The 25430-nt window shown below is 41.5% G+C and overlaps 1 protein-coding gene across 5 annotated transcripts in view; it reads left to right on the top strand.

The window, feature by feature from the left end:
- Positions 1 to 25430, top strand: part of SHTN1 (shootin 1) — a 100226-nt gene that overhangs the window by 33559 nt on the left and 41237 nt on the right. For all 5 annotated transcript variants that reach the window (XM_042907630.1, XM_042907634.1, XM_042907632.1 and 2 more), the window contains exons 5-11: positions 5434 to 5602; positions 7369 to 7466; positions 9434 to 9515; positions 13348 to 13442; positions 19830 to 19976; positions 22866 to 23019; positions 24723 to 24822. In XM_042907630.1, the coding sequence (XP_042763564.1) occupies positions 5434 to 5602; positions 7369 to 7466; positions 9434 to 9515; positions 13348 to 13442; positions 19830 to 19976; positions 22866 to 23019; positions 24723 to 24822 (845 nt within the window). The remainder of the gene's footprint in view (positions 1 to 5433; positions 5603 to 7368; positions 7467 to 9433; positions 9516 to 13347; positions 13443 to 19829; positions 19977 to 22865; positions 23020 to 24722; positions 24823 to 25430) is intronic.

Genomic DNA, 25430 nt, shown 5'->3' with positions numbered 1-25430 from the left:
GATTATTTGTGAAAGCAGAGTGAGGGCATATGCTAAAGGTGACCTCCAGTGCTCTGCTGATTGCTTCTCGCTGATGAATTTACCAAGAGTGTAATTTTCTATATTCTGTCTCATCAGAAGTACATTATTATTAAAGAATGTTTTTATCTCCGTCTTACGTATTTTGGGTTGAGTAAAATGCATCTGAACCACTTCATCAGGAAATGGATGACAGCAATTTTTAGCCAAATATCATTAGTAATTGCCGGTTGTGTGTCTTTCCCCTCTTCCCCATCAGGTGCCTCCAAAGTGTGTCTTTGGATGTGACTGAAATTCTGCAAATCAGTCCATCAGTCCGTCTGTATATCTCTCTATTTAATTTGTATGCATTAGCAGTGTGCTTGCTAGAGGTGTTTGCTTAATTGTTTGTGTGATGACACTACGTTGGGATTCACAAGATAATGCAGCCAGAGCCTCAGAATATAAATGATGTGCATGCAACTTCCCTTCTGTTATTTGTGTCTGAAGAATACGTAGCAGTGCGGGCCTTCACTTTCAAAACGATGATGATGTGAGCGCTCTCCCCCCGCTGCATCCGTGCTACACGTCACTAAGTGTTCACTGGTCCACAAAACTGCGAATTCTCTTCTCAAGTTCTGAGGGTCTTCTTTTGGAACAAGTAGAAAAATGTAGTCAGAGCGCACTAGCTGCTCCGAATTTGCAGTGGCTGAGGATGGTCTCTGTGTTTCCTCTCGCTATTCATAAGTGCCTAAGTATTCCTGTTGCCAATAGGACACGTGGAACGAAAAGGTTTGACTGACTCTCAGGATGGGCAGACTTCACGGAGAGCAGCAGTTTGGGAGGCGGTGTATACAGGTTTCATTCCCACTTATGTCGTTTTGGGCATATGTGACTGACTTTGGGCAGGTTAGTTCTGGTTCCTGGACTGCTGTAGTCTCCTCTTAAATGACAGGATAGACTAGAGTGAGGACTGAAGGGAGAATGGGGAGGACTTTTCTTTTTTTCGTGATGCACTTTACTCATGGGTCTGTACAGGCCCCTTTATTTTTTTTGTTTTTATTTTTTTAAGCTTATTTATTTATTTTGAGAGAGAGGAAGAGAGAACATGAGCAGGGGAGGGGCAGAGAGAGGGAGGGAGAGAGAAACCCAAGCAGGCTCCTCACTGTCGATGTGGAACCCGACGCAGGGCTCGCTCGAACCCACAAACCGCGAGATCGTGACCTGAGCCGAAATCAGGAGTTGGTCACTTAACCCCCTGAGCCACCCAGGTGCCCCTGTATAGGTCTCTTTAAAGAAAGATTTGATTCCTGCCTTTCTGTTTTTAACTAACAGGTGACTTTGAGCAAGAGAATGCACCTCTCTGAGCTATGGTTGTCTTAAGTGTCAGGGTAGACCAGTGTTGATTTCTTAAGAATACCCTACACCCACTGGTGGCCACGTGTGGGCTGAGAAAGCTGCCATGTGACTGTTATGGTCATCCGTGGTTATGAACCACTGTGTTGCTAATCTCAAAGGTCAGTTTTGTAATTTAGTCTTGACCATGGGACCCTTCCCTCTGCCATTTGTCCTCTGTTCTTTATGAAGTCTTTTGAAAATGGACATACGGTTTGTTTTTGAGGATACAATGTGACTTCATGGGACTTGGAATAAAAACACAAGTCAACAAAACCTATAGATGTGCTCATTGGATCTGGAAGATCCTACAGCTTTGAATGCAAAGTTTGGAAGCTTCTCTATATGTATGATCAATAAACCACACATCCTGATTTAGATATCCCAATTGTCATTTTTGAAGGTAGGCTCCATTTTTAAAGCAGCAAAGTTTCTGCAAATTTATTCTTATTTTCCTGAATCTTTGCTTTCAAATTAATGACAAATGGAATGTTTAGTTCTTAAGGTGCAATTTGCATAATGTTCTTAAAAGCAAGGGTGGGTACTTTGCTAAAATGTGTAGGTTAACCTGATAAATGTGGACCAGTTATTTAAACCATATGGTCCAAATCTGTTTAACTTGCTTATTTTGTATCTTTAAATATTCATTATGCTGCACCCAATATGAAAACTACCTAAATTTGAATGTAGTAGAGCATTCTGTTACTGTAGGGTTATAAAAGATTTAGTTTTGCTTTGTGACTTAGAATGGTTCCAAAAAACAGCACGCCGTTAACATATATAACTTGATGAATAATAACTTCGGTGAAATTGCATAGCCAAAATTTGTGAATTCAGAGTTTCCAAAAATACCCAGTTAGCATGGTCATGAGATCTTTATGTACATAAATCTTACGTTTCTTCTTCCGAAACATGAGAATGATGTTTCAGAGAAGACTTGAAATTTTCTAGGTGGCTTTTTTGTTTTTTTCTATTTTTTGTGACTAGGCTCCATGCCCAATGTGCTGTTTGAACTCATGACCCTGAGATCAAGAGTCCATGCTTTACCTACTGAGCCAGCCAGGCACCCAGTGTGCGGCTTTCTTCTTGAGTTAGTAACTTTGTTAAATAGAGTAGTATGGCCAGGAGGGCTGGTGGATTTTAGTGCCTGACTTGATAGAGAGAGGCATTAAACTCTTTTGAGGGTAGGACTGTTAACTATCAGGTTATTATTATTGTGATGGTGGCCCTGGAGCTGACGTATTAAGCACCAGATGGCAAAACTTAGCATTTTTGTGCTTTCGTGAGTATCCTGGAGGAAGAAAAAATTGCATGGATCATGGATGTATATCTTGGTTGAAGAAAACGAGCTGATAGACTATTTCCAAAGAAAAATCAGATGCACAAACTAAACTTCTTTTGTAAGAATGAGTAGCAAACACTGAATTTTTACTGCATGTCAGTCACTGTGTTAAATACTTTATATGTAATATCTCCTTCAATCTTCACATTATGGAGTAGAAGCTGTTTTTCTCCTTAGTTCGCTGATGAGGAAACTGTCACCCTGAAAGATGAGGTTATTCTAGAGGCAGAAACATTTGATTACAGAGCAGGATTCTTGACTCTGCTGATTTTATAGAAATGTATAATAACACATTGCCTTTCTCTGTATCAAAGATTCTTAGTATTGACGTACATTAGAGTCACCCGAGGACTCAGAGAAAGTACTGTGCTGGGTTCCACTCCCAGAGGTTTGGGTCTGTTGCAAGCCTGTGCAGTGAGAGTTTTTAAAAGCTCTCTAGAGATGTTAATGTGCAGAGCTGGAAACCATTAGTTTAAGTGGTAGGAGGCAGAATTACAAATGAAGGCTTGAGGGTTTTTTTCACCTTTTCCTTAAATTGTTATTTCCTCCTAACGTTCAGAAAAGATGGTGTTGTCCGGGAATTGACCATGATCCTTGAGCACAGCATAGGTCTACTCTGTAGCATTCATGGTTCAGAGAACCCACAGCAGTCTTCACTTGAATGTTTCATCTGAAGAGAGAGAGGCTGAGAGAGAGGACGGGCTCCCATCTAGTTCTTGATCCTGTAATGTACCTTGGGGAGCTAGAAGCCCGAACTGTGGGCTGGGGACAGGGAAGAAAAGGGCTGTGTCAGATTCCCTAAATAGAACTCACTGGGCTTCCCAGGGAGAATCTGCAGAAGAGTTCATAGCCATTTCTGACGGATTGATTCTTCCTGACTCCCCAGAGAGGTCAGGGAAACCTCTTGTGCTCCAGACCAGGCTACTTAAGATATATTTAGATTCAATGTTATTGGGGTGAGAATCAGATCTCCCAGTTTGAAATGGTCTGGGCTTTTCCCCAAGGAGTCCTAATTACCACAAATGAAGGGCCAAAGCCTGACAAGTAAGTAGGAGCACAGCTTACTCTGACATAAGGTGATTAGTGGAGAAGGGGAGTTAGCTTTCCATTGAACTAGGTCTCTGTATTAATTTCCAGTGTCAGTTATGAAATTCACAACTTGTCGTGTTGGTCATTGGCCCTTAGTGAAAGAAACATGGTTTCATCTCCAAATGTTCGTATGTTCAGAGAAGACCTTTTATTTTGCAGTCTTGAGAAGAGAAAACATGAGAAAACCGTATTTTCCTTCTGTGGACTTTGGACCCAAGTTTAGTCTTTTTTTTTTCTTTTTGATGTTTATTTTTGAGAGAGAGAGCGTGCTCGCACATGCAAGTGGGGGGGAGAGACAGAGAGGGAGACAGAGGATCCGACGTGCCCCATGCCGTGCTCAAACTCACGAATCCTGAGATCTGACTGGAGCCGAAGTAGGAGGCTTAACTGACTGAGCCACCCGGGCGCCTCCCCTCCTCCAAGTTTACTCTTTGTGTGTGCTTTGTACTAATATTCATATGGACATAAACATGAACCAAAGAAGGCAATGATAGGTGAGCAACTGAAACTAAAAAGCAATTAATTTCTGCAAAAGGAGTAACAAATACATTAATGAATTAGGATTTCTTTTCTTTGCTGTGAATTGGAAGTCTTTATAGAGATAGTAGAAACGTATCTTACGCTTTCTTCCATTGTGTATTATTAGAACTCTAGATGGAAACACATCTTGAACTGGCTTAAGAAAAGTAGGAATTTGTTAGTGAGGGATATTGGAGAATCCCATGGAATCTATGAGCTAGGAGAGTATTTCAGGAATGGACTGGAGCCCTGTGGGAAACCCATCTGCATTATTTTCCTCTGCCTGTCTCTACACATCAGCTCCATTTTTGGCTTTGCTATGGACTCCCTTCCTCTATTCCTCAATTCAGAGTTGGAATGTGGGTGCCAATAGTTTCTGTACATGCAGACGTGTGGAAGGAAACTCCTCTCCGTGTTCCAGCCTCCAGATTTCTGGAGAACGGATCCATCTGACCAAGCTTGGCCTCGTGTGCCTAATCTGTGGACTGATTAGCTGTGGCCAAAGGGATAGGGTGTGCTCTGGGGGAACATGGTTGTTCCCGTAGCAATCCTGCCGAACAATGAAGAAGAGTGTAGCAGTGTCCAGAGAAGAGAGAGGGCTGAGCTAACAAACATTTACAGGGCATGCATAGCAGCAAAGAAAACATTTTTTTGAAACAAAATGCCTTAATTAAATTGAAGTAAATTGAAATCTGATTTAATCTAGACCGGTATTTTATCTTAATTCTTCTTATATCATCTGTTATAACTAGCATTTTCTCATGCTGCTGGCTGTAATCCAGGCATCAGGTCTTACTTAACGTAACAAAGTCTATACTGATGTTTTATTTTAAGTTCTCTTATATTATCAGTTATAGCTAGGATTTTCCCAGGCTGCTGGCAGTCATCCAGGCATCAGGCCTTACTTTAATAAGTTTAATATTAAAAAAGTGTAAATAAAACCTTACTTAATGAATCTTCTAATTGTTAGTTCACGCTGTGAATGTTGATGAATATGGAAGACAGAAATACACTTAATCTGTCTATTGTTTAAAAATCCAAGACACTCATTTGACTGCTGTTAAAATAACTGTTTTTATATTTTGCCTCAGCTAAATAAAGAAAATAAAACATTGAAAAGAATCAGCATGTTGTACATGGCCAAGCTGGGACCAGATGTAATAACTGAAGAGATCAACATCGATGACGAAGATGCCAGCACAGATCCAGAGGGTGCCGCGGAGACTTGCGTCTCCATACAGTGTCAGAAGCAGATCAAAGGTGGTATTCTTGGCTCAGTCACCGAGCATATTTTTGATAATGTTTCTCAACCCTGGTTGTACATTGGAATCACTGGAGAACTTTAGAACTTGGGTTCTGCCTCAAAACATTTCTGATTTAAATGTTCCAGGGAGTAGCCTGGTTTGAGAATCACGACAGGACGTGACATTGGTGTGTTACGACTTTCTTGTTTGGGATTAGGCGCTTTTGAAAGTATTGTCTTGATAGAAACAGCTAGTCTGTAAAACTGCTTAAAAACATGGACTATAGTTAAGATGTTTTTGTTAAGTGAAAGAAAGAATGGGCCCACCTGGGTGGCTCAGTCACTTAAGCGTCCAATTCTTGACTTTGGCTCAAGTCACAATCCCAGGGTTGTGAGATCAAGCCCCACATCAGGCTCTGCACTGAGCCTGAGCGTAGAACCTGCTTAAGATTCTCTCTCCCCGTGTCCCTCTCCCGCACTCACGTACATTCTCTCTAAAATAAAATTCTAAAAATATGCCTTAATTTTATCCATGATTATATATACACATAATTATATGTACACGCTGTTTATGTTAATGATACAGGAAGGCAGTCTGGGGCTCAGTGGCTTCTGGGGCATTTTAGCCTTCGGCGCATGTCAAAAGCAATACTCGTTAGTTTCGTGGGCAGATAAAACTTCAGTTGCCAGTAGGAAGAAAAGAGTAAGAAGAAAGCCATCCTTACCTGACCCTCCACCCCCTTAATCTAAGACAGAATAATATTGATATGGTTGGAGAAGGAGAAGAAATGTCTAGGATTTTCTTTTGTTCCTAGTTTCCCCTTCTGTTAGGTCTTGGATGATCTGGTCTCTTGTTCTTCCTTCAGGATTAGCCACCCAGTGGAGACCGTGATTTTGAAATTAAGTGTCTGAGAACTCCTTCAAGCTGGGTTCATGTAAAAGTTTGATTCCCCATTTGTAAATAACCCCAGAGAAGGTTTTTTTTTTTATTGTTCTTGGAGAAGGGTAAGAAATTAAACGCAGTTAAAAACCAAATCACAAAACTGTAGGCCTGGGTATCAATTTAAGTACTTGGTGCTAAGCTGTGTATATATATTTTTTAACATTTGAGTGGTGGAAATAACTTTCATCTAATACCAAAAGCATTTGCACTTACAGTTGCTGATATTTCCATCTTGGTAATCCAGTCTTCGTTAAATCCCAATAATCAGAAATATGAAATAACTTAAGAAACCATGCACCAAAAACTCTGGAGAGAAAATTACTAGAATTAACCCTTTTTCAAAGAGGTTGTATTTTGAGTCACTTCAAATAGTATTTGAGGGCTGTCCACTGGCAGCAGGTCAGGATTTTTTTCTGCAAATGAAAATCTGCAAATTATCAGCTGCCCAGTTGTTTATTGTATTGTGACGAGAGCCCATGGCCATTTTAAAATAAAGAGGAAATTAGTACAGTGCCTTAATTTGTTTCCCTGAAATCTTAAAAAAATTTACTTCTCAAAGGCCAGGTAGTTTTCTAAAATATGTGTTTGATAGAATGTAAAGAAAACATGATCTAGTATATTTAAGGACATGGTGAGATCACGAGATATAAAATTATTAATAACTGTGGCTGTGTACGGGGGCACAGAATGAGATTTCCATTGTTCTCTGCTTCTTCATTTTTGTTTCCATAAGCTACACGTGCACTGGCATTTTCAATTCTTTTGACAGGATTGATTTCTTCTTTTAAGAAGAAGTTCATTGATATTGTTTCCCCTTTTATTTTTGCTTTGAAAACGCAGAACTTCGAGATCAAATTGTATCTGTTCAGGAGGAGAAGAAGATATTAGCCATCGAATTGGAAAATCTCAAGAGCAAACTTGTAGAAGTAATTGAAGAAGTACGTATCTTAGGCCCGAAAGGCAAGCCTTTTGGTGTTTTCAGGGCATTTGGAGACCGGCTAAGTTAAAAACTTGCCTTTGGGAGTTCATTTCGGACACGAGAACCATGTACTAATCTTAATCTTGTCTTCTGCCCCCTGTTTCAAACATACAAAACACCATAGACAAGAAGATCGTGAACATTCGTATCCTCACTACTTAGCTCAGTAAATAAAGCACCAAAATAGCAATGAAGCTCTCCCTTTGCCCCCCCCCGTCTTTCGCCATGTGAGACAGATTTGTAAGCATGGCACCTGCAGTTTAAGTCCTCCACTTTATTGCTGCTGGTGAAGAAGTGTGTTGCTTCTCCATCAGCTGGTTGGCCGAGTTGGGCTGTCCTTGTGTGCCTCCAACATAAGCACACGTGATAGGCGGTAGAATGGGTTCAAGTGGGTGTTTGGAGAATCTTCTTATTTTTCCGTGTGAATGGTCTTGAGGGGCAGGAGCACATAATTGCCTTTCTGTGCACGACACTTCGAGGAACTGCAGTCTTGATTTAGCTTGTGTCAGTGAGTGGCTCCCAGATTCTGCAGCCCAAGCTTCCAAACCCACACACTCCGGCACCTAGCTATCCCTCCGGTGGCTTACAGGTAATGCCAAGGCCTCGATCCCTGCAGTGGGCAGCCTCATCCAGTTACCTAAGTTTGCACAACGTATCTGACCGTTTTCTTAAGGGCCATCATGGGAGACATGTTGGGAAGCAGTGGCCACCAGTTTCAGCCTCGCTCCGGTTTCCTTACTGTGGCAAGACATCCTAACGAGAGAGACGAAGGGTGATGATATTTTAGAAGTGGGATTCCTGTTGGAGATCTTATACCGGTTACTAATTCAAACCAAAATAAAAAATCTAATCTATACTAAAAGCAACCAGTTCACAGGCTCTGGCATGCTGATTGATTCAGTCCTTTTCCAGGACCACGATCTTAGTTTGTTTCTTAACTGTAACCATAGGAGAGAGACACACACATTTTGATGTACTCTGTTCCTTAATTATGATTATTTACTGATAATCCTGCCCCCTCCCACTTAGAAGTGTTATCGGAAGCCCTTTCAGAAGTTATTTTTGTTATGACTATTTCAGACGTGTGGAAAGTATCAAAAACAAAATAACGAATATCCATATGCCTACTACCTGGCTTAATACGTAGTCTTGAAAATCCCAGTGGATTTCTTCCTGACTGCAATCCCTACCCTCCCTGCCCTGTTTCCCTAAACAGTCATTATTCTAAACTTGTTTTTTATCATTCCAGTGCATGTATTTACATCTTTTGCTATAATAAATAGTATTTCGAGGGTTTTTAAATGATGTAAATGTACCTGCTTTTTAAAATTCAATATAACGCATTTGAGATTTATCCTCTTTGATAGATGTAACTTCACATTCTTTTTTGTTTTAATTGGTCCTATATGATATTCTTTCCTATTGACCGATGTCAAAATTACCTCAGAAATGTGTTTTGGGGGAAGATTTTCATGTGTGTTTTACTCAAGCCCAAAGTCATCGAAGTTTAAGGTGTTTTTTTACTTAAAAAAATTAATGTACGTTTTACTTAAGCCAAATGTCATCAGAGTTTGAAATGAATACCAAAATTGAGTATTGGATCTCAGACCAAATGATTCCTCTATTTTCTGGGTGCTTTCTGATTGGATTTTTGCATTTTAAAATATGAGCCATTTACATTGTTAGGGACCAGTGCCATTTGGAATTTGTAAATAAGTTCTCTACCAAATGTATATCCTAACTTAAATAGCTACCTTTGAGGCCTTAAGAAGGACCTTAATAAAAGCCCAACACGGTAAAGCCAATGACTGCTTTAAATTGTAGCTTTGTGTTGAATGTTGGACAGCAGTTTGAGTGTTGCACATCGCCATATGTCGTGTTTTACAATGTTGGGTGTTTCCTTCCCCCGCAATCTCACAATTTTAGGTAAATAAAGTTAAACAAGAAAAAGATGTTTTGAATTCAGAAGTTCTCGAACAGAGAAGAGTCTTAGAAAAATGCAATAGAGGTACGTGTTTCCAGTCTTTTTTTCTCCGATACATATGTAATTTATTTGGTTTACATCCATTTTGTGTTGTTTTATACTTGTGCCTAAAGATTCTTGTAGCAAGAATATCTTGTAGCAAGAATAGTGTTTTTTTCCCGATTTCTAGCAATGAGTCTCTCTCTTTTCCGTTGTTTTATCACCCACCTTAGAGTCTTGGGACTTCTAGGAAGTGCTTTTGCTTGAGGAAATTACAACCCACTTTAAACCAAAATACTATTCTGTCTCTAGGTATCCTGGGACCATGGCCATATTGGCTCTCCCCTAGTATTTATGTATTTTGTAGGTTATTTTTAATCTGAAAGAGATGAGGATATCTACATAGATACATGCAACATGATATGATTTTATTTATTTATTAAAATTTGTTTAATGTTTGTTGATTTTTGAGAGAAAGAGAGACAGAGCAGGGGAGGGGCAGAGAAAGAGGGAGACACAGAATCCGAAGCAGGCTCCAGGCTCTGAGCTGTCAGCACAGGGCCCGACACGGGGCTCAAACCCACAAACTGCGAGATCGTGACCTGAGCTGAAGTTGGATGCTTAACTGACTGAGCCACTCAGGGGCCCCGATATGATGCAGTTTTAAATTGAGAGGATGTAGAAAATGGGGCAAAGTGAAAGTAAAATGAAATACTGGTACACAGATTACATGCTTGCTCTGAAGTCGTGCACATTCCTGCCTGTGTGCCTGAAATCTGGCTCTGAGCTGTCCGGCCGTCAGCATGATGAGAGGTTCATGATATGTATCTGAATCACATAAAAATGAACCTCTTGATCAGGAGAAGCAGACCTGGTCCCATGGTGGGAAGGAGATTTCTCCAAAGGCTACCTTTAAAGAAAACAGAATCCTTGCTAATGAAACACAGCGTCAAGTCTCACGGGGACAGTTTTTTAATGTCCCCTGGTTTAGGACAAGAGAGTGATGCCGAAGTGGAGTTCTGCAGACACAGTTCTGAGCTTTTTGTCCCCCCCCGCCCCCCCTTCACTCTCATTTCTAGTTCAGAAGCTACAACACTGAAAGGAAATCTTCCAGCCTTCCCTGTTATGATCGGTGGTGGTTCTCCACCTTTGTGTCACGAATTGAGGTTTTTGAATAAATGAAGGACCTCGTAGTTAAGTGTGGGAGATGTGATAGACTGTGACATTTGCTCGGCTGTCTCCACATTTAGGAAGATAGTAATGGTCTTGACGTACTGTGCTAGAAGCAGGGGGTTCTATGAAGGTTAATCACATGGGTCCTTGCCTTCAGAGAACCCTGTATCTAGGAAGAGAGAGAGATTATGTAAATAAACATGACTAGGACCAACCTAATTTCTTTCAGAATCCAAGTAAAGAGGGCCAGGACATGTGCAAATTCACTTTGTATTATGGTGCTCTGGACATAGAAAAGAGAGTCAATTATCTTGCCCGGGGCTTCCGATACTCACCGCCGTCTTTGTTTTCTTCCTGAAATTTCTTTTTTTAAATAGGTTTGAAAATTATTTAGCTCTCGGGGACCTATAATTCACATCACAAACCACCACTTTGGTTGCTTTACTTGGTAAGACTTTTAGTCTTTCCTCTGAGAAGGCAGTAGATTTACAGCGTACAGAGTTTGAAATTCTATGTCATTACACGGCAAACCCGTCCTTAGTCAGTTAGGACTGAAGTGTCCTGGCGGAACGTTGTGTGAAAGGAGCCATTAAGAGAGCCTTTTTAAAGATTTTATTGATATGACTCAGCTCGGGCTTGAAAGTACCTCTCCAGAGGCAGACTGAGAGACTAGTGTGATATCTACCTATGTTGTGCCTAATTTCTAACACCGCCATCACTCCCTCTGGCCTGTCTATATCATTATTTAACAACACAGGCCTCAAAATGTCAAAAAGTAGCAAAGCTTTCACGTTGCTCTTATTTGACAGGACCTTGCCTTTGAAGATGTCTGTCCTGCATTGATTCTTTAATTCAGAGCTCTGACTCTGGGCCTGAATGGATCTGAGGCCGTTTGTCTTTATAAACATGGAAGATACTGGGGCGCCTGGGTGGCTCAGTCGGTTAAGTGTCCGACTTCAGCTCAGGTCACGATCTCGCGGTCCGTGAGTTCGAGCCCCGCGTCGGGCTCTGGGCTGATGGCTCAGAGCCTGGAGCCTGCTTCCGATTCTGTGTCTCCCTCTCTCTCTGCCCCTCCCCCGTTCATGCTGTGTCTCTCTCTGTCTCAAAAATAAACAAACGTTAAAAAAAAATTAAAAAAAAAAAACATGGAAGATACTTAAAAACAACATATATGCACATGTATATGTGTGTGCATATATGTATACATATGTATACGTATACATATGTATACATATATACACACACGTGTGTGTATATATTTTTTTATGTTATATATATTTATATATATTATACACACATATATATATTTTTTCCTTTTCATTCAGGTAATATACTTTTTTGGTGGAAAGTATAGATTCATGTAGGAATAGGAAAAGGGAAAAAATTTCAAGGTTTACAGTTCAGAAATAAGCGCTATTAACATCGTGTATATTCTTCCAATGTAAAGAAAGCTCTCTCTGTTAAATCGTTTGCTAAATGTGTTTATAACATTTATGGAAGATGAAGAAAGTATCAGCAAAGAAATAATCTCTTTACCCACTGGTACTTTACAAGCACCCTGAACATCAGTCTCTATTTGTACCTCTTGGATTTTTATCATTTCTTTTCTTTATAATAAGTTCTACCAACTATGTAGATATCTCTAGACAGCACGTTGTTTAATTTTGCATATTTTTGAACTTTATATTAATGGTATCCCTTCACATGTGTGCTTCTGCAACTTTCTGGGTTTGTGGGGTCTATCCCTGCTGAAGGCCATTGGTGTGGTGTGTTGATTTTCACTGCTGCACAATATGCCATTCAATGTCTATACCAAAATTCATTGACCCAGTATCCTGTTGGTGGATGTTTGAGGTTTTTTTCCAGTTTTTTTGCTATTCCAAGTTAGACGGTCATGAAAATTCTCACAGGCATCTCCTGGCACACATATCCAAGCATTTCACTAAGATCCACGCCAAATACAAGTTTATCCTCTGTCCCACTGCGTGATGCCAGAGGACTTACTAAGTAGGTTTACATTCTGGTTAGCAGTGCGTTTGTTCCCCTGTTCTTCATCCTCTCCAGACTTGGTGTAACTCTCCTTAATTTTTGCCAGTTCCCCCTTGTGAGTATAAAAAGGTGCCTGTGGTTTTACTTTCCATTTCTCTGATTACTAATGAAGATGAGTATCTTTCCACGCGTTCACTGGCCTCTCACGTTTCGTCTTCTGCGAAAGGCCTCGTCGATCTGTAGCTTTTAAAAAAGGGAAGTACACTCATTTAAAAAAAAAATACCACGAATGTCTTTTGGTTCAAGAAATATGCTTCTACAATGTCATTTCGATGGCAGAATTATATTTCTTGTAAATTATATACTCTACTGGTCGTCCCCCATGAAACCATCTGGATGATTTCACTGTCGTCTGTGGTGATGCTGAGAGCATTCTCGCAGCTTAACCTCTGGACGTGTTCATGATTTGCTCTCTCGGGGGAATCAGTACCTTCCTAAACGTGCAACTGTCGAGTCGGAGAGCGTGAATAGTTTTGGATTTTTGATTCACATCGCCGAGTTGTCCTCCAAAAAGGTTTGATCAATTTATATTCCAAGCAGCGATGGATGAGGGTGCTTGCGTGCCGATGCAAAGAATCTCTTCAGCACTGCTTTGCACCCATCTTCCTGATAGTCTGTGTTGTGTCTTGTCCATTTCTTTTCCTCCTCTCCTCAGTGTCCATGCTGGCGGTAGAAGAGTATGAAGAGATGCAGGTTAACTTGCAACTGGAGAAGGACCTTCGAAAGAAGGCAGAGTCATTTGCACAAGAGGTAAGTATCCAGAGACCTAGTTTTTTCGTTTTTTAAAAAATTGTTTTAAGCATTTATTTATTTTTGAGAGAGAGAGAGAGAGAGACAGGGCATGGGCAGGGGAGGGGCAGAGAGAGAGGGAGACACAGAATCCAAAGCAGGCTCCGGGCTCCGAGCTGTCAGCACCGAGCCCGACATGGGGCACAGAGAACCCACAAACTGCGAGATCATGACCTGAGCCGAAGTCAGACCCTCAACCGACTCAGCCAACCAGGCACCCCTCCAGAGACCTAGTTTTAAATGTTTGTTTCTTAAAGAACTTTGGAGATGACGTATCAAAATAGGTTGGTTTTTTTTTTTAATTTTTTTTAACGTTTATTTATTTTTGAGACAGAGACAGAGCATGAACGGGGGAGGGGCAGATAGAGAGGGAGACACAGAATCGGAAGCAGGCTCCAGGCTCTGAGCCATCAGCCCAGAGCCCGACGCGGGGCTTGAACTCACAGACCCGAGATCGTGACCTGAGCCGAAGTCGGACGCTTAACTGACTGAGCCACCCAGGCGCCCCCAAAATAGGTTTTGAAATTGAATAAGAACTTACCACTTTGTTTCTAAAGATTTTTTAATATATTTTTTTAAGTAATCGGTACACACAACATGAGGGCTCAAACTCACAATCTAGAGATCAAGAGTTGCATGCTCTACCAACCGACCCAGCCAGGCACCCCAGAACTTATCACTTAAAATAAGGGAGGCGGCTATGAAATAGCATCAAGGTCCATGATTGTGGTGTCAGTAGATCTGGGTTCAAATTTTGGCCACGTCAGTCAGTCACTCGTCGCATGACTTAAGAGTATTAGCCTTCTTGGGGCTTCACTTTCACTGTCTGTAAAATGGGTGATGCTTGCTAGTGGCTCAGCCAAGTGATTTCAAAATCACATGGCAGGATTCTTCAATCCTGGTACAGGATTTTGTCCTGTAACATGCTGTACAAGGGAAAGAAATTCTATTTGGGGATGCCTGTAACTTACGATGAGAAGTCCAGCTTGAGTACGGGATTCCTGTATATTTCACAAAGCCCTAAGAATCCAGGGTCCATCTCCAATACCACCTCAAACAACAGTATCATGGTGTTAGTATTTCTCTTCACCTCCTAGATGGTGATCTCCTTACATAAGCTGATTCTTCCACTTGCTGTGGAACACTGCCACGCTGTATACCCATTATCTCGGCCTTTCGCCAGAATAATGGTTTTCCTCTCGTGTCAGAGATAAGCTTTGAGCTTCTCATGTTCCGACCACCCTTCGTTGACCTGTTGTCACTGGGTTTTTCGTGGCCCTGGGGCTGGTTTACAGGGAAACGATGAGGCACCAGTTGGCTGAACTATAACAGCTTGTGATACGGCGCTGGTCTGCCCGAGATTTCCATCTACCTAGAAGCAGTTTGAGTCTGCCTGTGCCCTGTAGGTCGTGCCAGAAAGTAGCTAAGGAAATGTAAAACATTCATAGGTAGAAGTAACCAAGGTGTAGAAGGAAGACAAAGCGTGGGGTTATGGGAATGACATTTGAAAATCAGATTATGGTTTTGTGCAGGAGTCTTTCTGCACTCGAATGTAGCTGTGCTAGCAATGAACTCTGTGAAAGGTTTCGTCCGAGACGTGAATTTGAAACATTATGATTCATTTTATTCAGAGAGTTTAATGAAAGGTGAGTAAAAATTGTTCTCTTGTTACTTGGAAGAAAGAGAAAAGAATTGAAGTGTGTCAGAGCCCTTCGGAAAAGCTACAGCGATGTAAATAATGGCACCAGATAAACAGCTGAGGGGGAGCGAGAGTAGGGATGATGTGAAGACGCCTCCACCGTAAAACTGAAAAGGTTGGCTTGTTTTCGACCCGAATGCCAGCGTCTGATTTTGAGAGACATTTTCACTTTTACATCTGTTGTTCGTGGAACAATATTAGAATACAAAGCAGCTCGAAGGAAACTTGAAGGCCACGCAGCAGCAGAGAAGATAGACGGGAGAAGCAGGATTCCGCTAAGAATATGAAAATGAGTGGTGGACCCTGCCCTTCACCTGGTAGTGATGGGCGGAAACGCGACGCTGACCTGTGACCCCGGCACGAGGAGACGGAGGTGGGAGGAGGGAGAGCAAGGGCACTTACTGGTGCCCTCAGTACTTGCAGTGGTGCTCGATGTTTTTTTATAGTATCTACATTCGACGTGCACAATAGCGAGAAGAAAACTGTTCGGTTTTGTTTTTTTTTTTTTTTTTCAAAATATGGTCAGACTGGAAGCCATATACCTTCCCCTTTGCACGGTTGACAGACTCTCAGCTTTTCCACGGAAAACTACTGCTCAACAGTGCATGACTTGATTTAACAAGAGAAGTAGCTCTTTTGCATTTTGGTTTTTAGTGCATTTAGCAAACATCTTCAGAAGCCAGTGTCTGTGCTCATGGAGGGGTGGGGGGACTATAATGGCGAAGGAAGCAGCTATGACCCCTGCCCTTCTGGAGCTTAAGGTCTGGAGCCTTAGAATTCAATAGTTAACTTACTTCATGTTTTTAACCACAAAAGGAATGCATATACCTTGTAAAAAATACAAACAGTTCTAAAATGTGTAGAGTAAAAAAATGGGGAGTTTTCTCCACACTCCTACTTCTACCTGTCCGTTAAAAAAAAGTGCATGTGGGGGTACCCGGGTGGCTCAGTGAATTAAGTGTCCGACTTCAGCTCAGGTCATGATCTCACAGTGCGTGGGTTTGAGGCCTGCGTTGAGCTCTGTGCTGACTGCTCAGAGTCTGGAGCCTGCTTTGGATTCTGTGTCTCTACCTCTCTCTGCCGCACCCCCCCCCTCTCAAAAATAAAATAAATAAGCATGCAAGTTAGTGGGTCACAACCAGAATTTCTTTTTTAAAAAATGCATATGCACGTACACACATGGGAATATTACTCAGCCATAAAGAAGAATGAGATCTTGCCATTTGTGACAGCATGGATGGATCTAGAGGGTATTAGGTTAAGTGAAGTAAGTCAGAGAAAGACAAATATGATTTCACCTGTGTGTGGAATCTAAACAAAACCAACACAAAAGCAGAAACAGACCCATAAATACAGAGAACAGACTGGTGGTTGCCAGAGGGGAGGGAGCATGAGGGGATGGAAAAAATGGGTGAAAAAAAAGGCAACATAGAAAAGCAAAACAAAAACAGGACCCTCCCTCAATAAGGAAGAAACAGCCAGTTGTCTTCCTGTGTTAAATTTTTGTGTTTTCTTCAATGTAATTTCATTTTTTAATAGAAACAGTATTTTTTCTTTTTTTTTTAAAGTTTATTTATTTACTTAGAGAGTACATGCGGGTGATCAGGGGAGGGGCAGAGAGAGAGGGAAGGAGAGAATCTCCAGCAGGCTCCATGTTATCAGCACAGAGCTTGATACGGGGCTTGATCTTACAAACTCTGAGATCATGACCTGAACTGAAATCAAGAGTCAGACACAACTGACTAAGCCACCCAAGTGTTCCGATGTAATTTTAGTTTTTAATGAAAGATTTTCCTGTACTTTTTGAATATAGTTTTTCTTGCTAGTCAGTGTAGTTTTCCTTATTGGAAAGCATGGGTGCCTCATTCAGAGTGTAGTCTGGATATACTAGGGGACTGTTGTGTAATCGGTTCTGTTCTTCTCCCAGACAACTCAGCTGATATTTAATATTCTCCCGGAAAGAATGAATTATATATTAATGACACAAGCTTTTCTTCTCTTTTTCATTCTTTGAAAAGATTTATGAAATTCCTCCAAAATTCTGGAACCTATGTTTGTGTGATAAGAGACTAACCTCTCTAACCCTAGCTGTCAAGTTCTTATCATAGTTAAAAGCCAAAGTCATAGGCGTTTGGTCACTGAATTTCCTTTAAACACATCGTTAGAAGGCGTAGTGTAGAATATTTCATGTTAGTGTCTTCAAGTCTAGAAAAAGTCAGACTAAGTCTTTTCACGTTACCATCGTTACCTAGGGGAATTTATTTTCTGTATGTTCTTTTCATTGTATGCTTTTACTATTTAGGGATTGTTACAGGGTTTTGAGAAAGAAATTCACATTATTAACATCCCCAAGACATAATCCTCACCTTTTCTTTTCAAAAGAACCAAGTTGAGATAATTTTTGATCGTGTAAATTTGAACAAGTTTTCCCAAGTGCTGTGTAGGGAAGGAGAGCTGTGTCTTTCCCCCAAGAGAGAACGGGAGCTCAGAGAAGCAGTGCAGTGAGAGGGACACAGCCGTGCCTTGACTGACGACGGTGGCCTGTGCCCAGCACTGTTTGTCTGCTGAATTCACCGGCTCTGTCCTTGTCGCCCACACCAACTGCTGCCTCTCTTTCTGCTCCTGGCCACCAAGCACTCTTGGGAAAAGCCCTCACTTGCCGGAAAGCCAGAGAACTCAGTGACTCTGGCTGCTATTTTCAGGCCTTCCTGTTTCCTCTCTAAGGTATTTGCTAAGACACCGGCAAGGGACCCCAATCAAGTTGAGTTTTAAGAGGGGAAAAATGGCTTAAAACATTACTGTAATAGTAATAGTAGCAATAATAATAATAATAATAATAATGTTTTAAGAGGGGAAGATGCCTTAAAACATTACTGTAATAATAGTAAAAAGTTTTAAGAGGGGAAAATGCCTTAAAACATTAATAATAATAATAATGTTTTAAGAGGGGGAAAATGCCTTAAAACATTACTGTAATTCTGTAACTCAGAATAGCTCATTTCGATTATACTGCTGGTTTCAGATGCCAAACCTGGATGGCTCTTCCCTAGCATGGCGATGCCTCTGACCTCACCGTCCTGGTGCGCAGCACCTATGCGTGTGCACACACGCCCGTTCCCTCACGCCTCCTCGGCACATTCCATTCTTACGCAGGAATGAGCTGTCTGGTGGAAGGCGAATGCCAGTTTTACTTTCAAATGCCTTTAAAAATCTCAAACTCTGGGGGCGCCTGGGTGGCTCAGTCGGTTAAGCGGCCGGCTTCGGCTCAGGTCATGATCTCGCGGTCCGTGAGTTCGAGCCCCGCGTCGGGCTCTGTGCTGACAGCTCGGAGCCTGGAGCCTGTTTCAGATTCTGTGTCTCCCTCTCTCTGCCCCTCCCCTGTTCATGCTCTGTCTCTCACTGTCTCAAAAGTAAATAAAACGTTCAAAAAAAATTAAAAAAAAAAGAATCTGAAACTCTGAATCTCTACTATAATAACATGGGCCTGATTTCAGAGTTTATGAAACATTTCATGTGTAGAATCACCTGGTGGCTAACGTGTGGAGGGATATTAAGGAAAAGAAGCAACAGGTTCATAGAGAATAATGTCGTATTCAAAAATGTAACCTTGTGAAGACTAGGTGAATAAGGTATGTAAGTTGCTTAGTAAAGCGGCCAGTAAACATTAATGTACCTTTTCCCATTTCTTCTTGACCCCCCTAACTTAACTACTTTTATCACTGGGGAAAAGCTAATTGGTTTAAAACAAAACATTAGGTTTAGTAAATATCAGAGGAAGGAGGTTAGCCAGGTGGTTGAGAGCTTAGGCCTCAAAATCAGACAGATCTTAGCTTAAATCCTGGTTTTGCCACTTTCATGTGTTCTTGGGAAAGTTGCTTAACCTCTCTGACTTCAGTTACCTTATTAGTAAAAATGAGATACTAATGGCATCTACTTGACAGTGTTGTTCTAGGGATTAGATGATGTGATACGTGTGAAATCAACACCGCATCTATCACAGTGTTAGTAAATTTTAGCTCTTCAAGGAAGAAGTATTTAACTCATAGGATTTATGTAAGGATTAAAATAACACGTATAAAGTATTTAGTAGAGTACTTGGTATAAGATAAGTTCTTAATAACTATTAGTCAGGACTATTAAGTATTAATGTATTTTAAAACAATAAAACAACGAAAAACTGAGGTATAAAATAAGACTCATTTATTGCCTATATGCCTAATTGGGGCAAGGGTGAAGGTCCTTGAAGACAGCATCAAAGTTATGGTTGAAATCATAGGGGTCATTACTTCTAGAACTATGATACTGTACCATTCAGCAATCGTCTTTAACTTTTTAAAAAATGTTTATTTATTTATTTTTGAGAAAGAGAGAGAGAGAGAGAGAAAACACAAGTGGCAGAGGGGCAGAGAGAGAAGGAGAGAGAACCCTAAGCAGTCTCCATCCTGTCAGTGCAGAGCCTGACGTGGGGCTCGATCTCGCAGACCACGGGATCATGACCTGAGCCAAAACTAAGAGTCAGATGCCACCCAGGTGTCCCGCCTTTAATTTTTTAACAGAAGCTCCACGTGCTTTCCTGTTGCTCTGGTTTCGGTTGGGGAGATACGCGAGATTGATTGGCACGTATATCTTTTTGTCCTTACCTCTTACAGATGTTCATCGAACAGAACAAGCTCAAGAGACAGAGCCATCTTCTGCTGCAGAGCTCTGCCCCCGACCAGCAGCTGTTGAAAGCTTTAGAAGAAAATGCAAAACTTGTCCAGCAACTTGAAGAAGAGAGAATTCAGCATCAGAAAAAGGTAACAGATTTTCTTCTGGAGTCTGGATACACACCAACCTGCAAGAGAGGGCTCAATGCGGTCACCTAGATAGAGTTCCCTCCTTGGCATTAGTGAGTCTTTCCAGTCTTCTCGTTTTTTAGAAAAATGTCACCAGCAAATGCAGTTAATTTAGTGCCCAATTGAAGATTTAGAGTGCACTATCCCAGACTTCATAATGATCTTTAAACCGTCCAAAGGACTGAAGAAACGAGGGAAAGAGAGAGCACTCGAAAAGAGCTTGGTTAAGGCCCAGAAAGCACGGTTGGGACATCTGCGAGTTGATTGTGTTTCTGTAGACCGCGTACACCGCGAGAAGTGTGTTTGTCTCGGAGAGCTCATTGGAAGGCATGGGTTTTGTTCAAAGAGGGAGGGAGCGTCCATGTTAGTAGTAATTGTTTGCTTAGAGAAAATTTCCGATTTTGTAAAACTCGCACAAATAATATATGTTTAAAGACTTCCCAAGTGGTTATTTCATTTTGTCCGAGTGGAGCGATTCCAGCTGACACGGCCCACCTTCCTGCGCCAGGCAGAAAACATCGTCATCCCGCTGGGTGAGAGAGAGGAGGCGGGAGGGGTGGGCAGGCGAAGAGGTGGAACAAAGACTGTGAAGTTAAAGAAACCACTTAAGAAAAATTACATCAATATTTATACTACTCACAGCGTACCTCGTTTGTCAAGAAAAGCTTGTTGGCTGCTGTTTTATCATCACCTGTCAAAGTCTCTCTCAGCGATAATATTGACGTTTAATCCTCGGAAGTTTCTGGAGTTTTCACAAAGTTGGTCATGAGGCAGAGTTGATTTTTTTTTCCCCCTCAGTAAGGAATGTTGGTGTATGCGTAGAACCTCCAGATGAGTGGAGAGTGGCAGCGGTTGCCCCTGGGGGGAGAGCTAGGGAATAGAGCGGGAGGAGAGAATTTTTTTCTTTTTTTCTTTTGGTCCCCACATGCAGGAATTACCATTTCAAATAAAGAGAGGGAGGATAAAAGAAGGGTTATGTTCATTCGGCTGGTGTTGGAGTTGTCTCAGTTTTGAAAAGTCTTACTAGCTGTAGTTAGCGCATTTAGTAAATAACATGGGCCTAGAGCCAACCGAATTGACGTGAGGTGTGGGATTCAGCCACTGTATATGTACCTTGTCGGGGTAGGAAGAGAGAATAGGTGATACTAAATTTGAGCACATCGTGAATGCAGTTGTAGCAATCAGGACTTGTAAGGCGGTTACGCTAGAATATATACTTCCTCTGGGTGGTCTTTCATGCGTGTGGTCTTAAATGGCTCTCCCCTGTCTGTGGGATCCCCTGCAGACTTCCCAGCAATCTTTTAAACGCTGTGTTGTTTTCACGATGATAAGAACAACACATACTTCATCTAATGAACAAACTTTTAAAATGCGGTACAAGTTAAAAAAGAAATGAAGATTACCCAAGAATTCCATATTTTGGTACCTATCCAAGCTTTATGCAAATAGAGAATTTTATGAAGATAGTTTAAATGGGATAATACCGTGCATACTGTTCTACAATCTGATTTTTTTTTTCCAGCTGGTAACGTATCATCCTGTGTCAGTGTGTAGTGAGCTGTGTGATTTTAAATGGTTGTATATAGGACCTCATTTAGTGAACATGCTATGATTCCTTAAATCGATAATATTGGTAGATATTTATTTTCAATTCTTCCCTGTTACTAAGAACACTGTAGTGAACATATTTGAATACGTATCTTACTATTTCTTTTTTTTTTTTAAGATTTTTGTAAAGTTTATTTATTTTGAGAGAGAGAGGAAAAGAGAGCCTGCATGAGCAAGTGGGTGAGGGGAAGAGAGAGAAGGAGAGAGAGAGAGAATCCCAGGTAGATTCTGTAATAGCAGCACAGATCCTGACGCAGGGCTCAATCTCACAAACTGCAAGATCATGACCTGGGCCGATCTCAAGAGTCAAACACTTAACGAATTGAGCCACCCAGGCACCCCGTCTTACTATTTCTTTAAGGCAAATTTTAAAAGTATTGCTGAATCAAATGGTCTTTCTTTCTTTTCTTTTCTTTCTTTCTTATTTTAGAGAGCGAGAGAGCGAGCATGCATGAATGGGAGGAGGGGCAGAGAGAAAAAATCTTAAATTTTTTTAAATATTTATTTATTTTTGAGAGAGACAGAGACAGAATGTGAGTGGGTTAGGGGCAGAGAGAGAGAGAGAGAGAGAGAGAGAGAGAGGGAGACACAGAACCCGAAGCAGACTCCAGGCTCTGAGCTGTCAGCAAAGCCCGATGCGGGGCTCGAACTCACAAGCTGTGAGATCATGACCTGAGCCGAAGTCAGATGCTCAACTGACTAAGCCACTCAGGCGCCCCCGGAGAGAAAGAATCTTAAGCAGGCTCCATGCTGAGCATGGAGCCTGACTTGGAACTCGATCCCACAGCCTGGGAATCATGACCTGAGCCAAATTCAAGAGTCGGTCGCTTAACCAACTGAACCACCCAGGCACCCCTCTTTCTTCTTTTTTTGTTTTTTAAAGGTTTGATACTTGTTACCTAATTGTCCCCCAAGGGCTCTTTTTCATGCTACTTTAATGTTCTCTTGAAAATGGGTATGAAAGTAATAATCTGTTTTAAATGAATTTCATAGGTATTATTTTACCTTTTTGACCCATGTTTAAACATTTAATTATCTGGGATATTAAGTCTCCAATAAATTTATATCGATTCACATAGCTGGTATTTTAAGTATTGACTGTACTCTAGGATTTGGGTGGTTTTTAGGATGGATTGGAGTCTCTTTGCCATGAATTGGAAAGTAAAGGGAAACAATGATGTTTTTCCCCTTTATTTTTGCTTGACAAAGGAAAGACTGTAAAGTTCTGTTTATAAATTCCAGGTGAAGGACTTAGAGGAGCAGCTAGAAAACGGAGCACTCCACAGAGAGATACGCAACCTTAAACAGCAGCTGGGGCTTCTGGAAGAAGATAAGAAGGAATTGGAATTGAAATACCAAAATTCTGAGGAGAAAGCCAGAGATTTAAAGCATTCCGGTAAAAGCATCAAGTGGGCTCCCGCGTCTTAGCAGTCTGTGAATTCCCCACGCCCAGCCCCAAGCCGGGCCGGTAGCCAGTCCAGAACCCTTGCCCAGTGCTTGAAAACGCAGTTGAATACTCAACTGCAGTTGAGTCGAATGGCCACTGTTCTCCAATGATCCGCGAGCCCTTAGGCCTCTGTTTTGGACTCCGTGTTCGTGAGCTTCACGTACAGAATTAAGAGACAAAGATACCGCTAATATGAGAAGACCAACATTTCAGCATTTCTCAGGGCTTCAGATAGGAGTGTTCGTGGAGTTCGTACGTTGTTCATTTTAGGGCGCGTTTCTAAGAAGAATTCAGCTATAAAGGTTCATACAGCCCTCGTGTTTGGTGTCTAATTATACCCATGAACTAATACTTCCAGTATCACAGCTAACAATAAAATGGGCAACAATATGTATATTAAGTGGAAAAACTTTTAAAACACCAGGGGATATTTAAATCAAAGGATTTATTCAGTCAGTTCTAAGAAGGCTTGACAGGAATGTGTGAATTGGATTATTCCACAGGGATAAGTAATAAGTTTCTGTCGGAAGGTAGGTGATTTAAGGAGGCAGGCCATTCCCTTTTATAACAGCTTCAATATTCACTTCAGCTTTTCGGTTAATTTTATACTAGAATTTCGAAATCTGTATGGAAGAACCATGTAGGCTTTTTTTTTCCCTTTGAAAAGGATTCAATGCTTTCTAACCCACAATGAAAATGAACCACAATTTATCTTTTTAATTTGATCTAAAATTAAGAAGTATTCCATTCTTTTTAAGTGAATACCCAGGCAGCCTGTGGCCAAAGCCAGCTTGGTTATATATGTAGAAACAAATAGGCAGACCACTGGGGGTGCAGTCATTCATGGAGAGAGGACTGGCTGGGGACAGAGAGAGCCATTCCTGAGTCCAAACAGTATTCAGTGCCTAGAGCCTATCAGAGCCCATGTTAGAGGTATTCGCATCTGTGGTACACATTGAACTCGAGCTTCTTGAACTCAGAGTCTGTGTCTTTGCACAGCACCAAGCATGGACCCTTTCACACTGTTGGTGCTTAAATACCTGTTTCGTTCATGACGTGAATGCATCGAATGGATAAATTGTATTTCCAGAATGCTCCTTCGCTTTTTGCAAACAGTTTCTGAAGTTAACAGACCTTTGAGAGTCTGAGTCTGGCTAAAATCAAGAACTCGAGGATTTGCAATTTTTGAAGGAAATTAAGTGGTGGGGGAAAGCGTGCTATTCAAATTCATACTGAATGCCATCTTTAAAATTAATGCCCGGTCTGTACATTTTAAAAGTCCAGTATTAACAATTTCTTAGTGTTTGAGTGGCGTTCCATTTTAACAAATATTTCTTCAGCCTACTCAGTCCTTACTCCCCGCCCGTCCAGCATTGTCCCGAGTTTATTTTTCTTTCCCATAGTTGTATGTGTAGCCACAAGACAGTCATGTTTTCTTGTAACCTGTGTAAGGCCTCTCTCGCATTAGCGGGGGCAGCCTGGAGCATAAACATGTTAAGACGTTCTGCAGTTTCCTACTGAGATTTCTAACTTTGCCCGAATAGAAGGAACTTGATTTTGAGAGAGGCTGTGTGTTTTCATCTCTGTGGGGAAAAGGTGTTGTGTTAAGTTGCCCGTTTCGGCTCTTTTCTGAACGCTTGCTCTCTGTGCAGTTGACGAGCTCCAGAAGCGGGTGAACCAGTCCGAGAATTCGGTACCTCCTCCGCCGCCGCCTCCACCGCCGCTTCCCCCTCCTCCTCCCAACCCCATCCGGTAAGCGCCTGCGGGAGGACCTCTTGGCATCAATGCCCTGCCTTGTCTGAGAACCTGAAGTTGATGTGAGCGGTAGCCCTTCTTTACAAACAAGCAAACTGCTGTCTTTGCCTCATTGGAGGAGTGGGTAGTAAAAACTCAGAAACGCTGAAACTTATCAGCTGGTACTTCTCTCAGCAGATTTTTGCAAAGGCCGATGTATCACTCCCGTCTTGTAATCTATATAGAAAGGGCAGAGACAGTCCTGTGGCCTCCCCTGTTCTCCTGCCCGGGATGTTCTGATTCCACGTGGATGTCCCAAACCCAGGAGCCAAGACATTTGTGTAAAAAGTCGGATGCTTCAGTTGTAAAATTTCACTCCACGATGCTGGGATTTCCGTTAAGTGGAAGACCAAGAAATTTTGAGCCTTTCTCGGGTGTTTTTCCCTTTTCGCATCCTGATCTGAATTTGAAAAGCTCCGGTTTATTCATTTACTTTAAAAATCAAAGTACTAAATGAAACAAAAATTTATCAGTAGTAATTGTCACAGACTAGTAATTAAGCTAAAAGTGCTCATTATGTTTTATCCCTGACCTCACATTTAAACCTTTAATAATGCCGAGAGAAG

The sequence above is a fragment of the Panthera leo genome, chromosome D2, assembly GCF_018350215.1.
Source record: "Panthera leo isolate Ple1 chromosome D2, P.leo_Ple1_pat1.1, whole genome shotgun sequence".
NCBI classification, from domain to species: domain Eukaryota; kingdom Metazoa; phylum Chordata; class Mammalia; order Carnivora; family Felidae; genus Panthera; species Panthera leo.
Note: the sequence above shows the minus strand (reverse complement) of the source record. Positions and strands in the feature narration are given on the sequence as shown.